The 19,783-nt window shown below is 46.5% G+C and overlaps 1 protein-coding gene across 1 annotated transcript; it reads right to left on the bottom strand.

Annotated features, from left to right (window-relative positions):
- Positions 1-2,750: 2,750 nt before the first annotated feature.
- Positions 2,751-19,510, bottom strand: LOC309397743 (adrenodoxin-like). Its single transcript, XM_081964038.1, has 4 exons — positions 19,327-19,510; positions 11,626-11,750; positions 8,763-8,892; positions 2,751-5,538 (listed from the first exon to the last, which is right to left on the bottom strand). The coding sequence occupies exons 1-4, from the start codon at positions 19,476-19,478 to the stop codon at positions 5,418-5,420; spliced, it is 528 nt and encodes a 175-aa protein (XP_081820164.1). The 5' UTR covers positions 19,479-19,510; the 3' UTR covers positions 2,751-5,417.
- Positions 19,511-19,783: the final 273 nt, after the last annotated feature.

Here is a 19,783-nt window from a genome sequence, read left to right as displayed (position 1 = left end):
TAACCTCTACCCATTTTAATCCCAAAAATCCCTGGAGGGAGCATTGTCCAAGGTACCTTCTCATGGCCTGACCATTAACGATCCCTCTACCAATTCACCTGGTTTTGACCTGCCTCGCTATATCTGGACGAAATTGAACAGAATTAGGTAGGTACTGGAAGAGGTGCCTCTGCCCTGTATCAGTGGGGATGGAAAAATTCCCCTCGTTGGGATTGTGATGCTGATAGGCAAACTATGAAACGTATTGCGCAAGATTGCCCAGGGCCTGTGCTCTCTGGTTCCCTAGATCTGCATGAAGCAATGCCAGAGGCGAGTGCCTGGATGGCTGAATTGGACATCCAGTCATACGGCCTCCGCTGTGACTCTGTAGAATGTTTGTATGTAACTGGAGGGATTGTGTGTTATATGCTTACTTCTCTTCCGTCAGGTTCTCATCATACGCAAAATAATAACATGTAAAACTTTAAATGGACAATGATTTGGGGATTCTATTTTTATACAGGGATATGAGATTTTGAGTATGCAGAATACAAAGCTACAATCTACAGCTGATTTTGAGCGTACTGAAGTTTTGTTTATATCACCCTTATGTCAAGATATACCATATTTTTTGGAGTATAAGATGCACCAGCGTATAAGATGCACCAAGGTTTTGAAGAAGCAAATAAAAAAAAGTTTTCGCACTATGCAAACCTCTCAAAAACAGCCATTTTTTTTTTGCAAAAACGGGACCGTTTTCCCCCTAAAAAAGGCATGAATAGCCTTTAGGGGGCTTGCAGAGTGCTCCTGGGGGGGATCAAAAATGAGCAAAAACAGCCAGTTTTTCACAAAAACGGGCCCGTTTTCATTTTAAAAAGGGCATGGATAGCCTTTAGGAATCTTATAGAGTGCTCCTGGGGATTGAGGGGGGGTAAATTCTGCCCTCCCCAGTCCCCAGGAGCTCTCTAAAAGCTTCCTAGAAGCTATGCATGGCCATTTGGTGAAGGGGGTGGGGTTTCAGGAGGCAAAAAATGCTGTATTCATTGTATAAGATGCACCCAGATTTTCAGCCTCTTTTTTGAGGGAAAAAGGTGCAACTTATACTCCGGAAAATATGGTAAATACTTGGGTATAGTTTTATTTAAACTTGTGCACCCCCCCCTCTCTCTCTCTCTCTCCTTCACCTATAAAATATTTACACATTAAGCAAAATAACATGAAGAATAGAACAAACACATGTCTCAAGTAGGTTAGGAAAAAGAAGCAAAGAAAAGGGCTGAGTGATTGAATACAGACTAACAGAATTAGAATATACCATCCCATACAAATGGCTGTCCAATCTCTTCTTGAAAACTTCCAGTGTTGAAGCACCTACAACTTCTAGAGGCATTTATTTAATTGGTTAATCAGTGTCAGAAAATTTCTCCTTAGTTCTAGGAGCAGGGATTGTTGGTCCAGGAAAAGATGTAACTGCCACACAATCAACAGTTGCACAAAGGCCCTCCTGGCCCAGATTATGTCTTGGGTCCGTCTGGGGGACACGAGCAACCAAGCTGACGTATTACAACGTACCCTAACTTTAGGAAGTAGCATTTTGATATGTTCACCAAAAAAGAGGAAAAATACTGAAAAACATTATCATGTCAAAATGGCACAAGTTAGATTTATAGAAGTGCTTAATGTCCTCTCAACTGTTGAATTTAGAAGTTTGCAGTTGCCCATATTTGGGGATGTTTACCCTGCTGCAACTAGGACCAGTAAACAAAATGTCAATCCTGCATGATCTAATTGGGCATAATGGCCTGACATTTGTTCAGATGGTTATAAAACTTCCTAGAACAACATCGGCTATGAAAATATGCATTTTGATGGAGATCAGAACTGGAGTGAATTTTAATGGGCAAAGTGACGAATGGCTATTAAAACCATCACTCACAGCAGGGTAACACACGGCATCTCCACCCAGTTTAAATTCTGAAAAGAGAAGGAATTGAGGGAGGATATGGATTGGGAAAGGTCAGAAGGAATCTGTTTGATTTTCCACTAGGTGCAGGGTTTGTTGCTGTCAGGCAGTGGTGGGATTCAGCCAGTTCGTATCTATTGGGGAGAACCGGTTGTTAACTTTCTAAGCAGTTTGGAGAACCGGTTGTTGGAAGAAATCTCCTTTTGTGTTTTTTCCACTTCACAGGGCTAATCCTGTAAGGAAGGCAGGAAGGAAACATTCTGGTGTTGTTTCTAGCCTAATCTTTATTGCCCTGCTTACAGAAACTGCCTCTCCTGTTAACCCTTATTACACTGTCACAGCTAAGGTGACGTTCAGTTGGCCGTGCCCACATGGTCACATGACCACTGAGCCACAACTACCCAGTGGTCATTAGGGCAGAGAGCCGGTTGTTAAATTATTTCAATCCCACCACTGGGTAGATCCCCTCCCAAGGCAGGTCTACTGAGTGGCCTCTATAACCGATGCATTGTAGGACAAGGTGACTTGAGATTTCCAGGCATTCAGCCAAGCCAGTTCCAACCGGATCCAAGGGCTTCGTATTTTGGACATGGTGGCAAACCCAGGACCAATTGTAACTCTTTGGCAAACTGGGGGATGCAGGTGGAACTGGACTCAACTACCATTTGCAGACCATCTTTGGCCTCTGCTGAGCCTGGTCCAGAGAGGCAAGAATGATTATTTTGTAAAGGCTTATTTGTAAATGAAGAGCATAGTTTGATGTCAAACCACTCAAAATAATCTCTTGGGAACACTAACATAAACAGTACCAAGAAACATTTATTTAATCATCCTCGGTGAAATGTAAAGGACCTTTCTATAGCCAAGAGATGTTGATGTGATGGATAAATATTGTCAAATAAAAAAAAAGCATTGAAAAATAAGTGTTTAATCCAGGATTTGCTATTCGATTACTAAAGATTGCCAGTGGTATCAAACTGTTCAGAATACATCCACTTTGATGTCCCTTTTCTTTCCTAGTCTATCCAAATCTCCACAAGTTCAAGAATTTTTTTGGGGGGGAAAAAAACCTTGATTAATTACTATGAGAAACCATTATCTCGGCAATTGGCAAGCCTAAAGAACAGTGGAGATTTCTCAGGGAGACTTTAAAAGTGCTTCTAATATGGGGCAGCATGAGCTTTGATACATTTACGATATGCTGTATATCGTTTCATATTATACAGTTTCACAAAGGTAGAAAGTCCTGACATCAGTAGCTAGTTCAATTTACAATTGTGTAAATATACTCCACGCAGAGCTTTGATTGCCTTCCCAGATTACACAGATTTTCACTTACAGAAAGTTGCATCTCTCCATCTGACAATTGCTAGGTAGTGTTGTGGCCAGCCAGCAGCCAGCAGACCTGGAAGCAGTTTCGGACAGTGAGGAGGTTGGGGAGGAACATGAGCCAGTCCTGGTGTCTGGGGAAGACTCAGACGAGGGCTCTGCGTCAGAGGCAGAGGGGGGAACCAAGCCCATCTAGTAGTCATTTGCTGCCTCCAGAGCCTCCAGAGTCTGACATCAGCGAGGCAGAAGAACAGCGGGAGCCTGTTCCCAGTGTGCCCATGCGCAGAGCTGCCAGAAGGCAAGAACAATTGGGAAAACAGGGTCGACTCGGGAGTAAGGCTTGGAGATGATTGGCCCCTCCCATAAGACATAAAAGAGGAGCGAACGGAACATGAACTTTTTCAGGAAGCAATTAGTTCATCTGGTCAATTCAAGCTTTGAAAAGTTCTGTTCGACTCTGTGCTAAGTTTGGCCTTGCTCTGTATTTGACAATTAGGTCTCTGGCCACATTCTAAGGGAAATAAGGTTGGTGTTTATCAACATTCCCCTGAAAGACTGTGGCAACTCAAGCAGACATCTGTCGGAATCTTCACAGACTGTTTGTGAAGTCTTGCGGACGGAGAATGACCATAATTTACAGCCGTATAAATAAAAGAGAGTTTTTAGGACTAAGATTCTGATTTATGCTTTCTCAGGAAGCCTAAGCCAGAACTTCTTGTTTTGTTTTGAAAGTTTTTATTTCTACCTTTCCAACAGAATAATATTTGACATGAGTAGATGTAAAAGGGAAAATTCTTCCAAATACACTTCAGGAAAATGCATAATAAAAATGCACACTGCAAAGAAATAATCCACAGTGAAAACCAGAACAATGGTCTTCATAGCCAAGAACAGACCCTAACCATTCACTGCATCTCTCTAACTTCACATCTGTGGAATCCAGTGTTCATCTTCTCCAAGGGATCAGCTCAAATGTGGATTGGCCTCCAGTATAGAAGAGCCAAAGTTGGGCTTGGAACTTAAGCAGGATTAGACTTGGTGGAAGGAAATCTCCAAGGGGACCACAGGGCCAGACTTGGAGATGAGTCTCGTGATCCAACCAATTAAGCTTGACTTTGTTTTTGCTGGCTCAGTTGGGGTGAATCCTGCTTCTCCACTGCACTGTACTCCACTGCATCACACAATGGCCAACGGGGGTGGGGAGCTCCAAGTAAGAGCACATCTGAGCCAGTGGTGGGATTCAAAAATTTTTACTACTAGTTCTCTGAATGTGGTTTGGTGGGCATGGCTTGGTGGGCGTGGCAGGGGAAGGTTACTGCAAAATCCCCATTCCCTCCCGATCAGCTGAGACTCGGGAGACAGAGAGTAGATGGGGGCGGGGCCAGCCAGAGGTGGTATTTACTGGTTCTCCAAACTACTCAAAATTTCCGCTACCGGTTCTTCAGAACTGGTCAGAACCTGCTGAATACCACCTCTGATCCCAGCCCATTTGAAGGGGATAAATGTAGCCCCCGGCCAAAGGGCTTGGAAGGGGCTGCTACTTTGGGACTTCACAATCTTTCTCCCATCAATTCTATCAAGCCATAAAGAAGCTTCCTTGGAAGCAGCAGTCATACAGCACCCTCTCTCAATCCGTCTGGCAGAAATAAGCCTCACAGGTCACCATTTTTTCATCCCAATTCAGGTCTCTTGCTTGAGGCTACAGATTCTGAGCACAGAACCCCTTTCAGGAGTTGGCCTGGCACCACAGCCTCAACGTAGGCTAAAATGGGGCTGTGTGGCACATGGTTAAGTGGTTAGATGACCCAAGTGATTCTATCCACGTCTAATCTGAACTAAGATGTCACATTAAGCCACCGTATGCTCGAGTTTGTTGGGCACAGCAGGTTATATGAACTCAGAAATGGGGTTTGGTTGGTTTAGGGCAGGGGTGTCCAAACTTGGGAAATTTAAGTCTTGTGGACTTCAATTCCCACAGCTGACTGGGGAATTCTGGGAGCTGAAGTCCACAAGTATTAAAGTTCCCAAGTTTTGACGCTCCTGGTTTAGGGTGTTTGCTTTCAGCCTGGAAAGTAAAGCCACCCATCCCCCGCCCCACTTTTAACAGGATCAGGATAATATTTTCAGAACATGTCATGCGCTTCGACTACTGTTTCTTTTGCTTCTCCACTTCCAGTTCTCTCCGGATGTCTGAGACATCTGTGGGCACCTGGACTGTCACGCCGTCCATCCATTTCTTCACACACACCTGGCAACCCAGGCGAGATCTGAAAAGCAGATGCAAAGAGATCTAGATTTGTTGGACTTGTAAAAAAGTTAAAGCATTTTGGATAAAAATATGGTGGGTTATTCAAAATATGCTGAAAAAGAGGATAAAGTTTACACCCCAGTTGCTTTTGTTAGGTATAGTTCCAGACTGTACTGTTATAGAGACTAATCTGATCTTGAACCTAATGACGGCAGCAAGATTGTTGGTGGCGCAATACTGGAAGAAGGAAGAGTTGCCTACTATCCAAGAATGGACGTTAAAAGTAGCAAATTTAGCAGAGATGCCCAAAATTTCAGCGTATTTGAAAGATCATCAAAAGGTCAGAAGCAGGAGAATTATATGCAGGAATGGGTAAAATGGATTGATTACATACAGAATAAATATCAGTCTAGGAAGTACTATGTAGCCTTTAGGTAAGAATGTTTAGATTGATAGATGATCAGAGTAAATAATATATGGGATGCGTGGAATTGTTAGAGTGGTGTATAGCGGAAGTCAGGGGGGTGGGTTTGATTGGGAGGTGGGGGAGGGCTAGGGTGGAGGGTGGGGAAATATATATGCATAATTAATCTAGAAGATGGGATTAATGAGATATTGCTACCTTAAGAGAAATCTATATTATGATCTATATATGTTTAATTAATTTAGAAGATGGGGTTAATGGGCTATTGTTACTTTAAGAGAAACTTATATTATGATTGTTGGGAGGTGAGGGGGTATAATATTTGAATGAGAAATCTATTTTAAGACGGGGGGAGGGGAGAGGGCACAGTATTTGTATGTGATTAACATTATATGGCGGGGGGGTAAAAAGGGGGAAAATTTGTTTGTATAAAACTTTTTCAATAAAAAAAATAAATAAAGATCATTCGGATGAGAAGTACAAGCTGGACTGGACAAGATGGATTGACTATATTCAAAACAAATACCGGACTAAAAAATTTCAGTTAGCTTATGAATGAAGGCATAAAGGACATTACAATTTATTCAAAGTTAGTTTAACAAAGGGGGAGTTAAAGCACAAGAATAGTAACATGTTAAAAGTAGTTAGCTTACGTTAGCGTATGGTTGTTAAATGTTTATACCCTGTGCTTTGCTCTGGGAGGTTGGGGGGAGGGAGGGCGGGAAGAGGGAAGGGGTGATAATTGTAAAATTTATTTAAAAATTTTAAAAAAGAGAGAGATCTGGATTTGGGTGTCACGTTCCTAGCATGAAACAGCCTAATTCTGTGATGGCTAACTGTTTTGTGGTCGGGTCCCGAAAGTGTGCATGTCTGCATGCACGATAGCAATTGCATAGTGCAATGCACATGCGACAGCCACAGGCATCCCCCCACGCATGTGCATGTAACACCCCCACCGTGCTCCCCCCACACCTGTGCCCCACCCCACCCCTTGCCCATTTTTATCTTCCAGGTTGGTGCAGGAAGCTTTCCAGGCCCAAAATGGGGCACGGGGGGTGGGGGGCTCACACAGCATTCCCACACCCTGTTTTGGGCCTGAAAGGCCTCCTGCACCAACCTGGAAGCCAAAATGGCCCCCCAAAATGCAATGCAAGCACCACCATCACCACACATGCGCCCCCTATGCATGCACACACACATCCCCTGTGCATGTGCTTCAGACACCCGAAGACCAGCTGGCCAGTGGAGAGGGCTCTGTGTGCTACCTGTGGCGCGAGTGCCATAGGTTCACCATCATGGGCCTAATTTGTTGCCAGATGTACCGTGGTTTGCAATAGGACAGTAGGCCTTTGGCGCCCCTGGTGAGTCCAGCCCTTAGACGCAGCTCAAAATGCCACTTGACGCTAAGGACACCATGAGAAGCGAGAATGGCAACCAAAATAAAAATCCCAAAGATTCTATAAAGGCCTGTGGGAAATGTGGTGGCTTAACCAAGTGGTTAAGATGCTGGGCTTATCAGCAGCCCAGGTTCATGACCCAAGCGCCACCCTATGGGGTGAGCGCCCACCCTTACCCCAGCCCTTGCCCACTTAACGATTCAAAAGCATGCAAATGTGAGTAGATAAATATGTACCACTTTGGTGGGAAGGTAACAGCACTCTGTGACATCATGCTGGCCACATGACTGCAGAAATGTCTTCGGACAGCGCTGGCTCAATGGCTAGACATGAGCTGAGTCCCCTAGAGATGGCTATGAGCAGTGGACTAAAATCCGTAGGGACTCCGCTTCCTTTACCTTTCCCCTATGAAGGATGCCCGAGGCAAATTGGTCCAGAAAGTAGCTGGATAAACAAGCATTTCTCTTCTCTAGATAACTGTGCTTCCACCTATGAGAGGCTGGGCAGGATCCTTTATGATGCCCTCTCAACTTTTTTTCCGGATGTGGCAAACTGACTGAGCTCACCAACATGTATGCAACAGTCGCAACATGCTTGGGGTTGCTCCCCAGGAAGGAGTCTTCAGAATCAAGTAGATAAGCAACTTGCATTCTTCCCTTCATTGAAACAATGGCCAGAGGGCAAAGAGTTGTGGCCCGCCATCAGCCAGCAGTGCTGGCTGCAGATTCGGACAGTGAGGAGGTTGGAGAGGAACATGGGCCAGTCCTGGAGTCTCTGGGGAAGGCACTGATGAGGGCTCTGTGTCAGAGGCAGAAAGAGGCCAAGGCCATCTGGTAGTTATTTTCTGCCTCCAGAGCCTAACATCCATGAAGCAGAAGAACAGTGGGAGCCTGTTCCCAGTGTGCTCAGGCGCAGAGCTGCCAGAAGGCAAGAACAATTAAGAAAACAGGGTCGACTCAGGAGTAAGGCTTGGAGATGGTTGACCCCTCCCATAAGACATAAAAGAGGAGCTAATGGGGCATGAGCTTTTGCAGGAAGCAATTAGTTCATCTGGTCAATTCAAGCTTTGAAAAGTTCTGTTCGACTCTGTGCTAAGTTTGGCCTTGCTCTGCATTTGGCAATTAGGTCTCTGGCCACATTCCATGGGAGATAAGGTGGGTGTTTAGCAACATTCCCCTGAAAGACTGTGGCAACTCAAGCAGACATCTGTCGGAATCTTCACAGACTGTCTGTGAATCATTACGGGCTGTGAATGATCATAATTTCCAGCTGTATAAATAAAAGGGTTTTTTTGAGACTAAGATTGTGATTTATGCTTTCTCGGGAAGCCTATGTCGGAACACAAAGTCAGAAGTGGCTGAAATGCCCCCCTTCTCCCCCCAATGCACTCAGAGCTGAGAAAGGGGAACCCGGGATGCTTACGTGTCAGTCAGTCCGTACGCCAAGTCCAGCATGTCCAGCTCTTCATCGTTGATCTCCCCCAGTTGCTGAAACACTGCTTTCTCAAAGATCAGGTGGCAAGTGGAGCAGGCCAGGGTGCCTTCACACGCCCCTGCAGGAGAAAAAAGCCCCCATCGTTGGCAGAAGCCACGCAAGGCTCCTTCTGCGGGTTGGCAACGTCGCCTGCATCCTATAAACTCAGGAGAACAACCAAAAATTTAAAAGCACCAGCTTCCCACCTTCAATTTTAGAAAGCACCGACGAAAGCAAACGAAAGTGTCATGTTGCGAGAAAACACAGGTTGGGCCATAGAATTGGTTGGATGGAGCTACGTTATATATTATAGGTGTGAAAATTAGAAAAAATTCAGAAATAAACTGGGGCTCGGTTATTCTTCCATCTGGGGATCCAAATGTGGAGGAAAGGGCTGCTTTGTACCATGTTTCCCCCAAAATAAGACAAGGTCTTATTTTCTTTTGACCCACGAAATAAGCCCTTGGCCTTATTTTCGGGGCGGTCTTATTATTTTTGAAGTGCAGGAGGCGGCTAGCGTGGTCACCTCATGGCCGCTGCTGTGTTGCCATATTTTCAGGGAGGGCTTACTTTCAGGGGAGGGCTTATTTTTAGCGCATGTACTCAAAAGCTTGATTCGGCTTATTATCAGGGGAGGTCTTATTTTCAGGGAAACAAGGCATTTTATTCTACATGTAAATGGAGTGGATGGATGAAGCAAACTTAAGTAAATACTTGAGTGTAAGAGATGATCATTTGGATGTGGGCATACCTTAGTGGTAGAGGCACACTTGGGATTTGAAAAGTGTGTGGTGGGTGTACTCACAAAACAGCAGCCACATCTAGTCACAAAGTAACCCTATCACCTGAGCAGGCTGATGAGAAGCATCCTTTTACCAGAAGAAGATTGTGCTACCGACAGTGGGGAATATCTGTAGCTCAGGTGTAGGATGAGGGTGAAGGTTCATTTTACAAGCTTGTGGATTGGTTTCTGAAGATTTCATTACCAGGCTGGGTAACATCTTCATTGGAAGAATGAGATGCTCAGATAGTTCAACCCTCAGAATTGAAGATCTGGGATCCCCTAAAGCAGGGGTGTCCAAACTTGGCAACTTTAAGACTTGTGGACTTCAACTCCCAGAATTCCCCAGCCAGCTGGCTGGAGAATTCTGGGAGTTGAAGTCCACAAGTCTTAAAGTTGCCAAGTTTGGACACCCCTGCCCTAAAGGATTTCCTCTACGTAAACAGAGGCTTGGACATTGTAGGGCCCAGTTTGCTGCCATCTCCTGGTTAATCTTTAGTATAAAGGTAAAGGTTCCCTTCACACATATGTGCTAATCGTTCCCAACTCTAGGGGGCGGTGCTCAAAGCTGAAGAGTCAGCGCTGTCCCAAGATGTCTCCGTGGTCACGTGGCCGGCATGACTAAAAACAGGAGGCGCATGGAATGCTGTTACCTGCCCAACAAAGGTGGTTCCTATTTTTCTACTTGCATTTCTACATGCTTTCAAAGTGCTAGGTTGGCAGAAGCTGGGACAAGTAACAGGAGCTCACTCCGTTATGCGGCACTAGGGATTCAAACCGCCAAACTGCTGACCTTTCTGATCGACAAGCTCAGTGTCTTAGCCACTGAGCCAACACGTCCCTCTATATCTTCAGTATACAAGTTTGATTAATAATAATAATAATAATAATAATAATAATAATAATAATAATAATAAAAAATGTGAGTAAAATCAAGGGACACAAACTTTCAAAGGCATGAAAGCCAGTTTGGCCTCGTAGCACCAGACTAGAAACTGGAGGACAGGGAGTTCTAGTTCCACCTAGGAATGAAAGCTGGGTGGGTGGCTTTGGGGCAATCGCTCTGTCTCTCAGCAGAATTCACCTCAGAAGGTTTTTGTTGGGAAAATAGGAGAAGGAGATTAGGGATGTTCATAATCTTGAATTATTAATAAAAAATAATACAGGTAGAATACAGATAAATGAATATATCTGGGCTTAGGGAGAAAATGCAGAATGTTCAAACTTTGAGCGTTAACTCTATGCAGCACTCTTGGTTCAACTTGCCTGGCCGTCCCAGAGAAAGGAGGCTAGTTCAGATCTTAGGACAGTGATGGCGAACCTATGGCACTCGTGCCACAAGTGGCACGCGGAGCCATTTGTCAGGGCACGCGAGGCGCTGCCCTGTCAGCTGAGTTCACCTTTTTAAAAGCTATTTTTCGCCTTCCCCAGGCTCCAGAGGCTTTATAGGAGCCTGGGGAGGGCGAAAAGAGCCCCCCCGCCCCCCGGAGGCTTCAGGGACCGTCCGAGGCTTCCCTGATGCCTTCGGAGTGCTTAAAATGACCCTCCGAGCAAACTGGAAGTGACTTCCGGGTTGCTCGGAGGGTGGTTTTAAGCGCTCCGAAGGTTTCAGGGACCGTCCGAGGCTTCCCTGATGCCTTCGGAGCGCTTAAAACCGGTTTGCTCGGAGGGTGGTTTTAAGCGCTCCGAAGGCTTCAGGGACGATCCCTGAAGCCTCCGGGGGTCGGGTGAGGCTCTTTTCGCCCTCCCCAGGCTCCTATAAAGCCCCTGGGGCCTGGGGAGGGCGAAAAAAGCATGTAAAAATGGGGGGGTCGCGCATTGCATTATGGGTGCGGCACGCCCGCACTCAACCCCCCTGCACTCCCCCCACTTGTGGCACACGAGCCAAAAAAGTTTCGCCATCACTGTCTTAGGAGGTGGGTGTTTTGGTGCCTAGACCAGTCTGTAAAACAATTCTGCCAACTCCTAAAAGAACAGATTATTGGTAACCAATAAAGCCTGAAGAGAGAAAGGCATAATCTCACCACTAACCAAAGCCATCGATGTTAATGTTTTGATTGATCACAACTTCCAGCAGACTCTCTCCTTCTTTGGCGCTGACCGAGTATTTCTCTCCATCCCGGTTAATAAAATGTAGCCTCACTTTGTCCGCAGAGCTGCATGGAGAGAGAAGCACAACACCCGTTCAGGGAGAGCTCATTGGACTCCCAACTGCCAAGTGACAATCAAAGAAGCCGCAGGTAGAAAATCGCCATTCCCATTGGCCAAAAGTTCAAAGCATTCCTACGCTTTTGTGACGGCTGGTTGGAACCAAGCTAAAGATGGGGAGGTGGTAAGTAATCCCTGGGCCCCGAGCCAGCAAGATATCTTTACACTAGGACAGTGTTTCCCAACCTTGGCAACTTGAAGATGTCCGGACTTCAACTCCCAGAATTCCCCAGCCAGCGGATGCTGGCTGGGGAATTCTGGGAGTTGAAGTCCGGACATCTTCAAGTTGCCAAGGTTGGGAAACACTGCACTAGGAGTTGTGCAGCCACAAGGAGGGTCTCCGTCAATTGGAAGTTTTCAAAAAAAGGCTGAACGGAATAGTATAGGGCAGGAATCAGCAACCTTAAACACTCAAAGAGGCATTTAGATCTGTTTCCCACAGAAAAGAAAACACCGGGGGCCACAAAATCCTTCCCGTGCCTGACTATTTTCTGAGCTGCCACAAAACTAGTATATGTAGTTGAATTAAAGCTTCTGTTTTCTTCTGAAACTTTTCTTTTCTTGCATTTAACCATGGTTGGCCTACCGGGGGTTAGAAAGATCAATGAATCACATGCCAGCAGGTGTCGCACATTGGCGGGCTCTGATGCATATCTGGAGCAAGAGGAAGCCACAGCCGAGGGATGGAAGAGCCACATGAGGCTCCAGAACAATAAATTGGGAACTTTGAGGAATCATTTGCCTCGGACTACAAGTACCAGCAGCCTCCCCTCAAGGAGCAACCCACAGGATGGAGAAGGTTGGGGGAGGCTGCTGCCAGCAACAGCTGCACGGTTCTGACTTTGATGACACTGTAGATGCTGTCAAGGTTTTTCTCAGTGGTCAAAAACACATTCCCATTGCTCCACCCTTCTTCAAGGACTCTGGGTCAAGGACTCAAGGATAACTAATTGCAAAACATTCCGGATGGCAGCAGAGTTTTCTATTTCTTTCTGCTGCCATCTAGTGGTCGTTCAGATCTGCGCAGCCCAAATCTGCTTGACCTGAACTTCAAAAATCCCCTTTCTTACTTCAGAGCAGGGGTCCCCAAACTTGGCAACTTTAAGACTTGTGGACTTCAACTTGAAGTCCACAAGTCATACATGCAAAAAAAGGGGCAGGCGACAGGGTTGAGCAAAGCCCCGTCAACAAATATTCTCAGATCTAAAATCCAATTGCACAGAATGGACTGCATCCAGTTTGGGTCGTCACATTACGAAAAAAGATGCTGAGACTTTGGAAAAAGTGCAAAGAAGAGCAACTAAGATGATTAAAGGCCTGGAGACTAAAACACGTGAAGAACGGTTGCAGGAACTGAATACGGCTAGTCTAGAGAAAAGAAGGACTAAGGGGGGGGGGGACATGATAGCAGAATTCCACTATTTGAGGGAATAAGAGCAGGGGGTCAATTTATTCTCCAAAACACCAGAAGGCAGGACAAGAGACAATGGATGGAAACTAATCAAGGAGAGAAGCAACCTGGAATTAAGGAGAAACCTCCTAACAGTGAGGACAATTAACCAGTGGAACAGCTTGCCCCTCAGAATTTGTGGGCGTTTCATCACTGGAAGTTTTTAAGAAGAGACTGGACAATCCCTTGTCTGAAATAGTATAGGGCAGCAATGGCGAAGCTTTTTTGGCTCGTGTTCCATAAGTGGGGGGAGGGCAGGGGGGTCATGTGCGGGTGTGCCACACCCATAATGCAATGCGTGACACCCCCCCCCCATTTTACATGCTTTTTTCACCCTCCCCAGGCTCCAGAGGCTTTATAGGAGCCTGGGGAGGCGAAAACAGCCTTCCCTCCCCCCCCGGATGCCCTCCGGAGGCGTCAGGGAAGCCTCTGGACGGTCCCTGATGCCTTTGGAGCACTCAAAACGACCCTCCGAGCAAACCGGAAGTGACTTCCAGTTTGCTCGGAGGGTCATTTTAAGCGCTTTGAAGGCGTCAGGGAAGCTAATGAGGCCTCTGGGGGGGGAGGCTCTTTTCGCCCTCCCCAGGCTCATATAAAGCCTCTGGAGCCTGGGGAGGGTGAAAAATGACTTTAAAAAAGGGTGAACTCAGCTGGCCAGCGTACACATGCACGCTGGCCAGCTGACAGGGCAGCGCTTTGCGTGCCCTGACAAATGGCTCCACGTGCCACCTGTGGCACGCATGCCATAGGTTCGCCATCACTGGTATAGGGTCTCCTGGTTGAGCAGGGGGCTGGACTAGAAGACCTCCAAAGTCCCTTCCAGATCTATTCTGACTGACTGATTGAATTAGGCTACCGCTTGGGGGTCGGCATCCTGCGCGGAGAGGGTTAAAAGCTGCAACCAAAACTCTTCTGGGAAACCTACAGGCATTTCCATTCCTCCTGCTAGGTCAATTCTCTTCCATCATCTTTTTGCAGAGGAGTAGACCGGAGCCAAATGTACCTGCATTGGCACGCTTCCTGTTAGTTTGGCAGGAGCTGGGGCAAGGGCGGGGACACACCCCCAACGCATGGTACTCGGGTCTTGAACGTGGGCTGCCGGCTTTCCAGCTGACGAGCCCAGCTCTTAACCACTGAGCCACCACAGTGCCGTATTAGCCTAGAAGGAAGAAAAATTGAAAATTCCTTGCAAACCTTGATCAGCCCATGAAATGGTTAGACTGTACCTCCCAGAATGCCAAGCCAGCTGGGAGACAGAATTGTGGGAATTTTAGTCCGAAAACAGGTGGTCTGGGGAGCTTGCCATGGCATTCAAAGTGCACTTTGAGTGCAGGCTTCTGCCGGTGTTGTTTTAAATCATCCTATGCTGACACCACGTTCCTTTTCCTTCACTGAAGTTCCAGCAGTTATCCCACCATTCACATTTCTGTCTGTGCAATTGAGGGTTTGCACGGTTGGAGGTCCTGTTTAGCCTGAGCGGCATCAGAGAGACCGATGAGCTGCTGGGCAGCATCTTGAACAGCTTGCCTCCAGAAGTTGTGAATGCCCCAACACTGGAAGTCTTTAAGAAGATGTTGGATAGCCATCTGTCTGAAACGGTATAGGGTTTCCTGCCTAGGCAGGGGGTTGGACTAGAAGACCTCCAAGGTCCCTTCCAACTCTACTATTGTATTGTATTGTATTGTATCTCAGGAAGACAACAAAGCAATGGCAGCATCTGTTTCCCACCTGCAAATAATTGTCACACGGCGTGAATATATTCCTTTTGTTTGTAATGTATCCAAAAAGCAAATTTAAGTTTTGATCGTGTACTTGTGAATATTATTATTTGCCTATTGTTTTGGGAACTTTCGAAGGAGAAACATATGAATGTAACGCTGAAATATATTTCCATTTGAATGTGTGTGTGTGTGTGTGTGTGTGTGTGTTTTAAAGAATTGGATACAGAGCAGTATTGGGATTGAATTTTTTTTACTACAAGCTCTGTGGGCATGGCTTGGTGGGCGTGGCTTGGTGGGCGTGATAGGGGATGATTACTGCAAAGTCCCCATTCCCTCCCAATCAGCTGGGACTCAGGAGACAGAGAATAGATGGGGGCGGGGCCAGCCAGAATGTGTATTTGCCAGTTTTCCGAACTTGTCAAAATTTCTGTTACCGGTTCTCCAGAACTGGTCAGAACCTGCTGAATACCACCTCTGATACAGAGGCTAAAACGAGGCTGTTGGCATCTAACAATCTCATAACTCGTTAGTCTGTGACTTGGTTACTGATTTGGGATCACTCCATTAATTTCATCATAAATCAAGCTTTGAAATGAAGTGGTTTTTTTATCCTTGTCCAAAATTTCAACTACCACATGATTATATGTTGTGAGTTGTATGAACTATCCATTCGCCCATCTGTTGTTTGCAAAAAATGAGCAAACAAGGGCGGGATGGAAAATCTCTTATGTTCGCTCTAGTGAAGCTTATTACTTTAAGTTGCTAAAGAGCAAATGAGCATATGGACATAAAGTATTTAGCGCTATTTAAACAGCTCATCTTGCAACTGATCACAGAAATAAGCATTAAGTTAAATAAATAACATTGTTATAAAGCCTTAGTAAGACCACACCTGGAATACTGCATCCAGTTTTGGTCACATTATAAAAAAAGATGTTGAGACACATTGGAAAAAGTGCAAAGAAGAGCAACTAAGATGATTAAGGGCCTGGAGACAAAAACATATGAAGAACGGTAGCAGGAACTGGGTATGGCCCACCTAGAAAAAAGAAGGACTAGGGGTGGCGTAATAGCAGTATTGCAGTATTTTAGGGTTTGCCACAAAGAGGAGGATATCAACTTATTTTCCAAAGCACCAGAAGGCAAGAAAAGAAACAATGGATGGAAACAAATCAATGAAAGAAGCAAGCTGGAATTAAGGAGAAACTTTCTAACAGTGAGAACAATTAACCAGTGGAACAGCCTGCCTTCAGAAGCTGTAGGGGCTTCATCACTGGAGGTGATGAAGAAGATACTGGACAGCCATTTGTCTAAAATGGTAGGGTCTCCTGCTTGAACAGGAGGTTGAACTAGAAGACCTCCAAGGTCCCTTCCAGCTCTATTCCGATAGATTGAATTTAGCTCTGATACTGACATAAGGGCAAAATGGCTCAGAGCCCTAGTAAGACCACATGTAGAGTATTGCATCCAGTTGTGGTCACCCCCCTATAAAAAAAGATGTTGAGACTCTAGAAAAAGTCCAGAGAAGATCAACCAGGATGATTAGGAAACTGGGGGCTAAAAAATATGAAGAACGGTTACAGGAACTGGGCCTGGCTAGTCTAGTGAAGAGAAAGACTAGGGGAGACATGATTGCAGTCTTCCAATATTTGAGGGGCTGCCACAGAGAGGAGGGGGTCAAGCTATTTTCCAAAGCACCTGAAGGCCAGACAAGGAATAATGGATGGAAACTGACCAAGGAGAGATTCAACCTAGAAATAAGGAGGAACTTTCTGACAGTGAGAACAATCAACCCATGGAACAGAAGTTGCTTTCAGAAGTTGTGGGAGCTTCATCACCTGAGACTTTCAAGAAGATACTGGGCTGCCATGTGTCAGAAATGGTGTAGGGTCTCCTGCTTGAGCGGGGGTTTGGACTAGATGACCTACAAGGTCCCTTCCAACTCTGTTAATCTGTTAAAAAGGCCAGCTGAGCTCCCACAGGAACCCCCTTTGCTGGGATTGTGTTGCAGGGAAGCAGATGGAAAATACCATCTTCTATCCTTTCTAAACTTTAACCTGCTATCCCATCTACCTGTTCTTTATTGTCAGAGGACTCTGTATGGGTGGGATGCCTAACCAGACACCCAAGGCCAAAAGTGACCCCCCCTAAAGGCTGAAAGGGGAGGGGTCCCCTCCCCAGGGTGTCCACAATCTAAAGGATGACACACACACAAACACACACACACACACACACACACACACACACACACACTTTCTAAGCCATGACTGCTTAACCATGGTATATTATTTGAAATAACCCAATGGGGCTGCAACATACTAAGCCACACCCATAATTATTAATTTCTGCAATTATAAATCAGAGCATTGTGCAGTTTGTTTGGTTTGGGGTTTAATGTGAAATGTGAACAATTGTAGCTTCTATAGTAAATCATGATTAAAACAAGCCGTGGCTTGCAGTTTAGACTCAACCCTACTGCATAACAGCAGTTCCAGATGGAGAGGGTGGGAAGATCAAACTGCAGAAGGCAAACTGTTCCCTTGGGGAAATGGAAGGGAAGCTGTGTGTTAAAACTCCTTGACGTCAGCAGCCATTCTGGGGATGCTTCCGAAGGCTTCCCTTCAAGGTTTGTTTTCAAGATAAACTGCACAGCCTTGGGGTGGCTCCCGCTTTGCCTTCCTCAGTTCCTCAGCAGATGCGGCCTTGGGAAGGACCGTCCTGGGCTGCTCACTCAGAAATCCTCCCTGGCTCTAGAGCTTCCGGGGATAGCGCAAGTCTGAAAGGTTTGTGAACTGATAAACCAACAAAGTTTTAATCCACCCTCAGGGCTGGTGCGCCTTGAGGAAGTCCCAAGAGAGATTTTTCTGCGCCCGGGTAAGCCGAGAGACACCTTTATCAGTTGCTTGGTGTGCAGGTTTCTGTCCAGTGGTGGGATTCAAAAAATGTTTACTACCTGTTCTGTGGACGTGGCATGGATTGGTGGGCGTGACAGGGGAAGGATACTGTAAAATCTCCATTCCCTCCCAATCAGCTGGAACTCGGGAGGCAGAGAATAGATGTGGGCAGGGCCAGCCAGAGGTGGTATTTACTGGTTCTCCGAACTACTCAAAATTTCCGCTACCGGTTCTCCAGAACTGGTCAGAACCTGCTGAATACCACCTCTGGTTCTGTCCCTGGAATTCTATCCCCAACTCCCTTCAGAAGGTGAAGGTGATGTAGTAGCTCCTCCTCCTCCTCCTCCTCCTTTTCCTCAGAATAACCCTTCCTCCGAGAGGGAGGAATGGGCTCAAAGTCATCCTGGGGCCGAGGCCTCCCTTAAAGCAGGTTGTCAAGCCTGCAGCGGTTCCTTTAAGAATCTTTGGCCTGCCACACTCTCTCTTCTAGCGTCATCTTTAGTATGAATATTCATTAAGGGGGGGGGGAATAGCAATGAGTAGAAGGTGTTGTTTTCAAAATAAAAAAATTCCTTTCTAGAAGCTCAAGGTTACTCTTTGTCCCCGCATCTTGGCACATGACCGGAACCAGCGAGATGGAGATGACAGCGTGGAAGAAGAAGATTGGAGCATGTGATGGATTAGTGGGTGTGGGGACAAAATCATGAACTTTCACTGGGTGGGAATCCTAGGTAACTTCCAGAATTGGGATCCATCCATTATTCCTTGTCTGGCCTTCAGGTGCTTTGGAAAATAGCTTGACCCCCCTCCTCTCTGTGGCAGCCCCTCAAATATTGGAACACTGCTATCATGTCTCCCCTGTCCTTCTCTTCACTAGACTATCCATGCCCAGTTCCTGTAACCTTTCTTTGTACGTTTTAGCCTGCAGTCCCCTCATCATCCTGGTTGCTCACCATTAAATTAATTAAATCCATTAATGCTCTACATTAAACCTCCTCCCCCCCCTGTTTTGTTTGGGCAAGCAGACAAAAATCTCTTGCTGAGTTTTCATGGACATCATCTACAATCTGTGACTTACGTGGGGTGCAGTTTTTTTTCAAGACTTCCTTACTGCATTTAAATGGCCTTGGGGGGAGGTTCGGGGGGGGGGGGGGAGAGCAAGATACTAAAGAGGTAGGAGAACCTCCTGTAACTCCAGCTAGCAGCAGCTGGGAGGGCAGAAGGTTTTACCAAGAGTCCTGGGGAGGCTGGAATTGAGGAGGTGCTGCAATCTCTGCTGTTCTGTCCCCAGAGTGCCTCAGCATCTCTCCAAACACTGCCCCCTCCTTTTGCAGAGCTTCAGAAAAGAGAGAGAGAGATGGAGGAGAGGGAGGGAGGGAGGGAGGGAGGGAGAGAGAGAGAGAGAGAGAGAGAGAGAGAGAGAGAGAGAGAGAGAGAGAGAGAGTAGGGTGATCCTTACCCCTGGTCTGTGCTATCTGGCTTCGGGCTGTCACTGAAGCATCTCCCCAGCTCCAAGTTGCCAGCTGCCAGCAGCCCCGGACATCCCCTGCCCACAGCTGCATGTCCAGAGGCACCAAGGCAGAGAAGTTTGACAATGCGCTGAGCCAGCATGTTGTGTTGTGTTGTGTGGCTGCTGAGCTTCAAGATTCGCAGAACAGACCCCCGCAGCTGAAGAAATATAAGGCCGGGGCCGAGGGGGCTGGGCTGCCACAAGTGCCCAGTGAGGAAGGTGGGAGGGAGTCCCATCAGCCCAGCCCACAGGGAGGGGGGTGTTGCTGGGAAGGAGGAGGAGGGAGGCCAACCGCAGCCCCCTGGGGCAGAATGGCTTTGGCTTATGGGCAACACCATATCTCCTCTTCTGTTCTCTCTCTGGGGGATTACAAGCAGGGCAACTAGCCTATTTCCCCCAAGAAATG

This window comes from Natrix helvetica (genome assembly GCF_964273705.1).
Source record: "Natrix helvetica genome assembly, chromosome: 11".
Classification (NCBI taxonomy): domain Eukaryota; kingdom Metazoa; phylum Chordata; class Lepidosauria; order Squamata; family Natricidae; genus Natrix; species Natrix helvetica.
Note: the sequence above shows the minus strand (reverse complement) of the source record. Positions and strands in the feature narration are given on the sequence as shown.

What these genes read in the sequence shown, in the direction of transcription:
- LOC309397743 (XM_081964038.1), bottom strand. Translation starts at nt 19,478, where the DNA reads ATGCTGGCTCAGCGCATTGTCAAACTTCTCTGCCTTGGTGCCTCTGGA. An exon ending in CATTAACATCGATGGCTTTG is followed by an intron (nt 8,893 to 11,625) that starts GTTAGTGGTGAG and finishes TTTCTCCTGCAG; the next exon opens with GGGCGTGTGAAGGCACCCTG. An exon ending in GCGTACGGACTGACTGACAC is followed by an intron (nt 5,539 to 8,762) that starts GTAAGCATCCCG and finishes TCTGCTTTTCAG; the next exon opens with ATCTCGCCTGGGTTGCCAGG.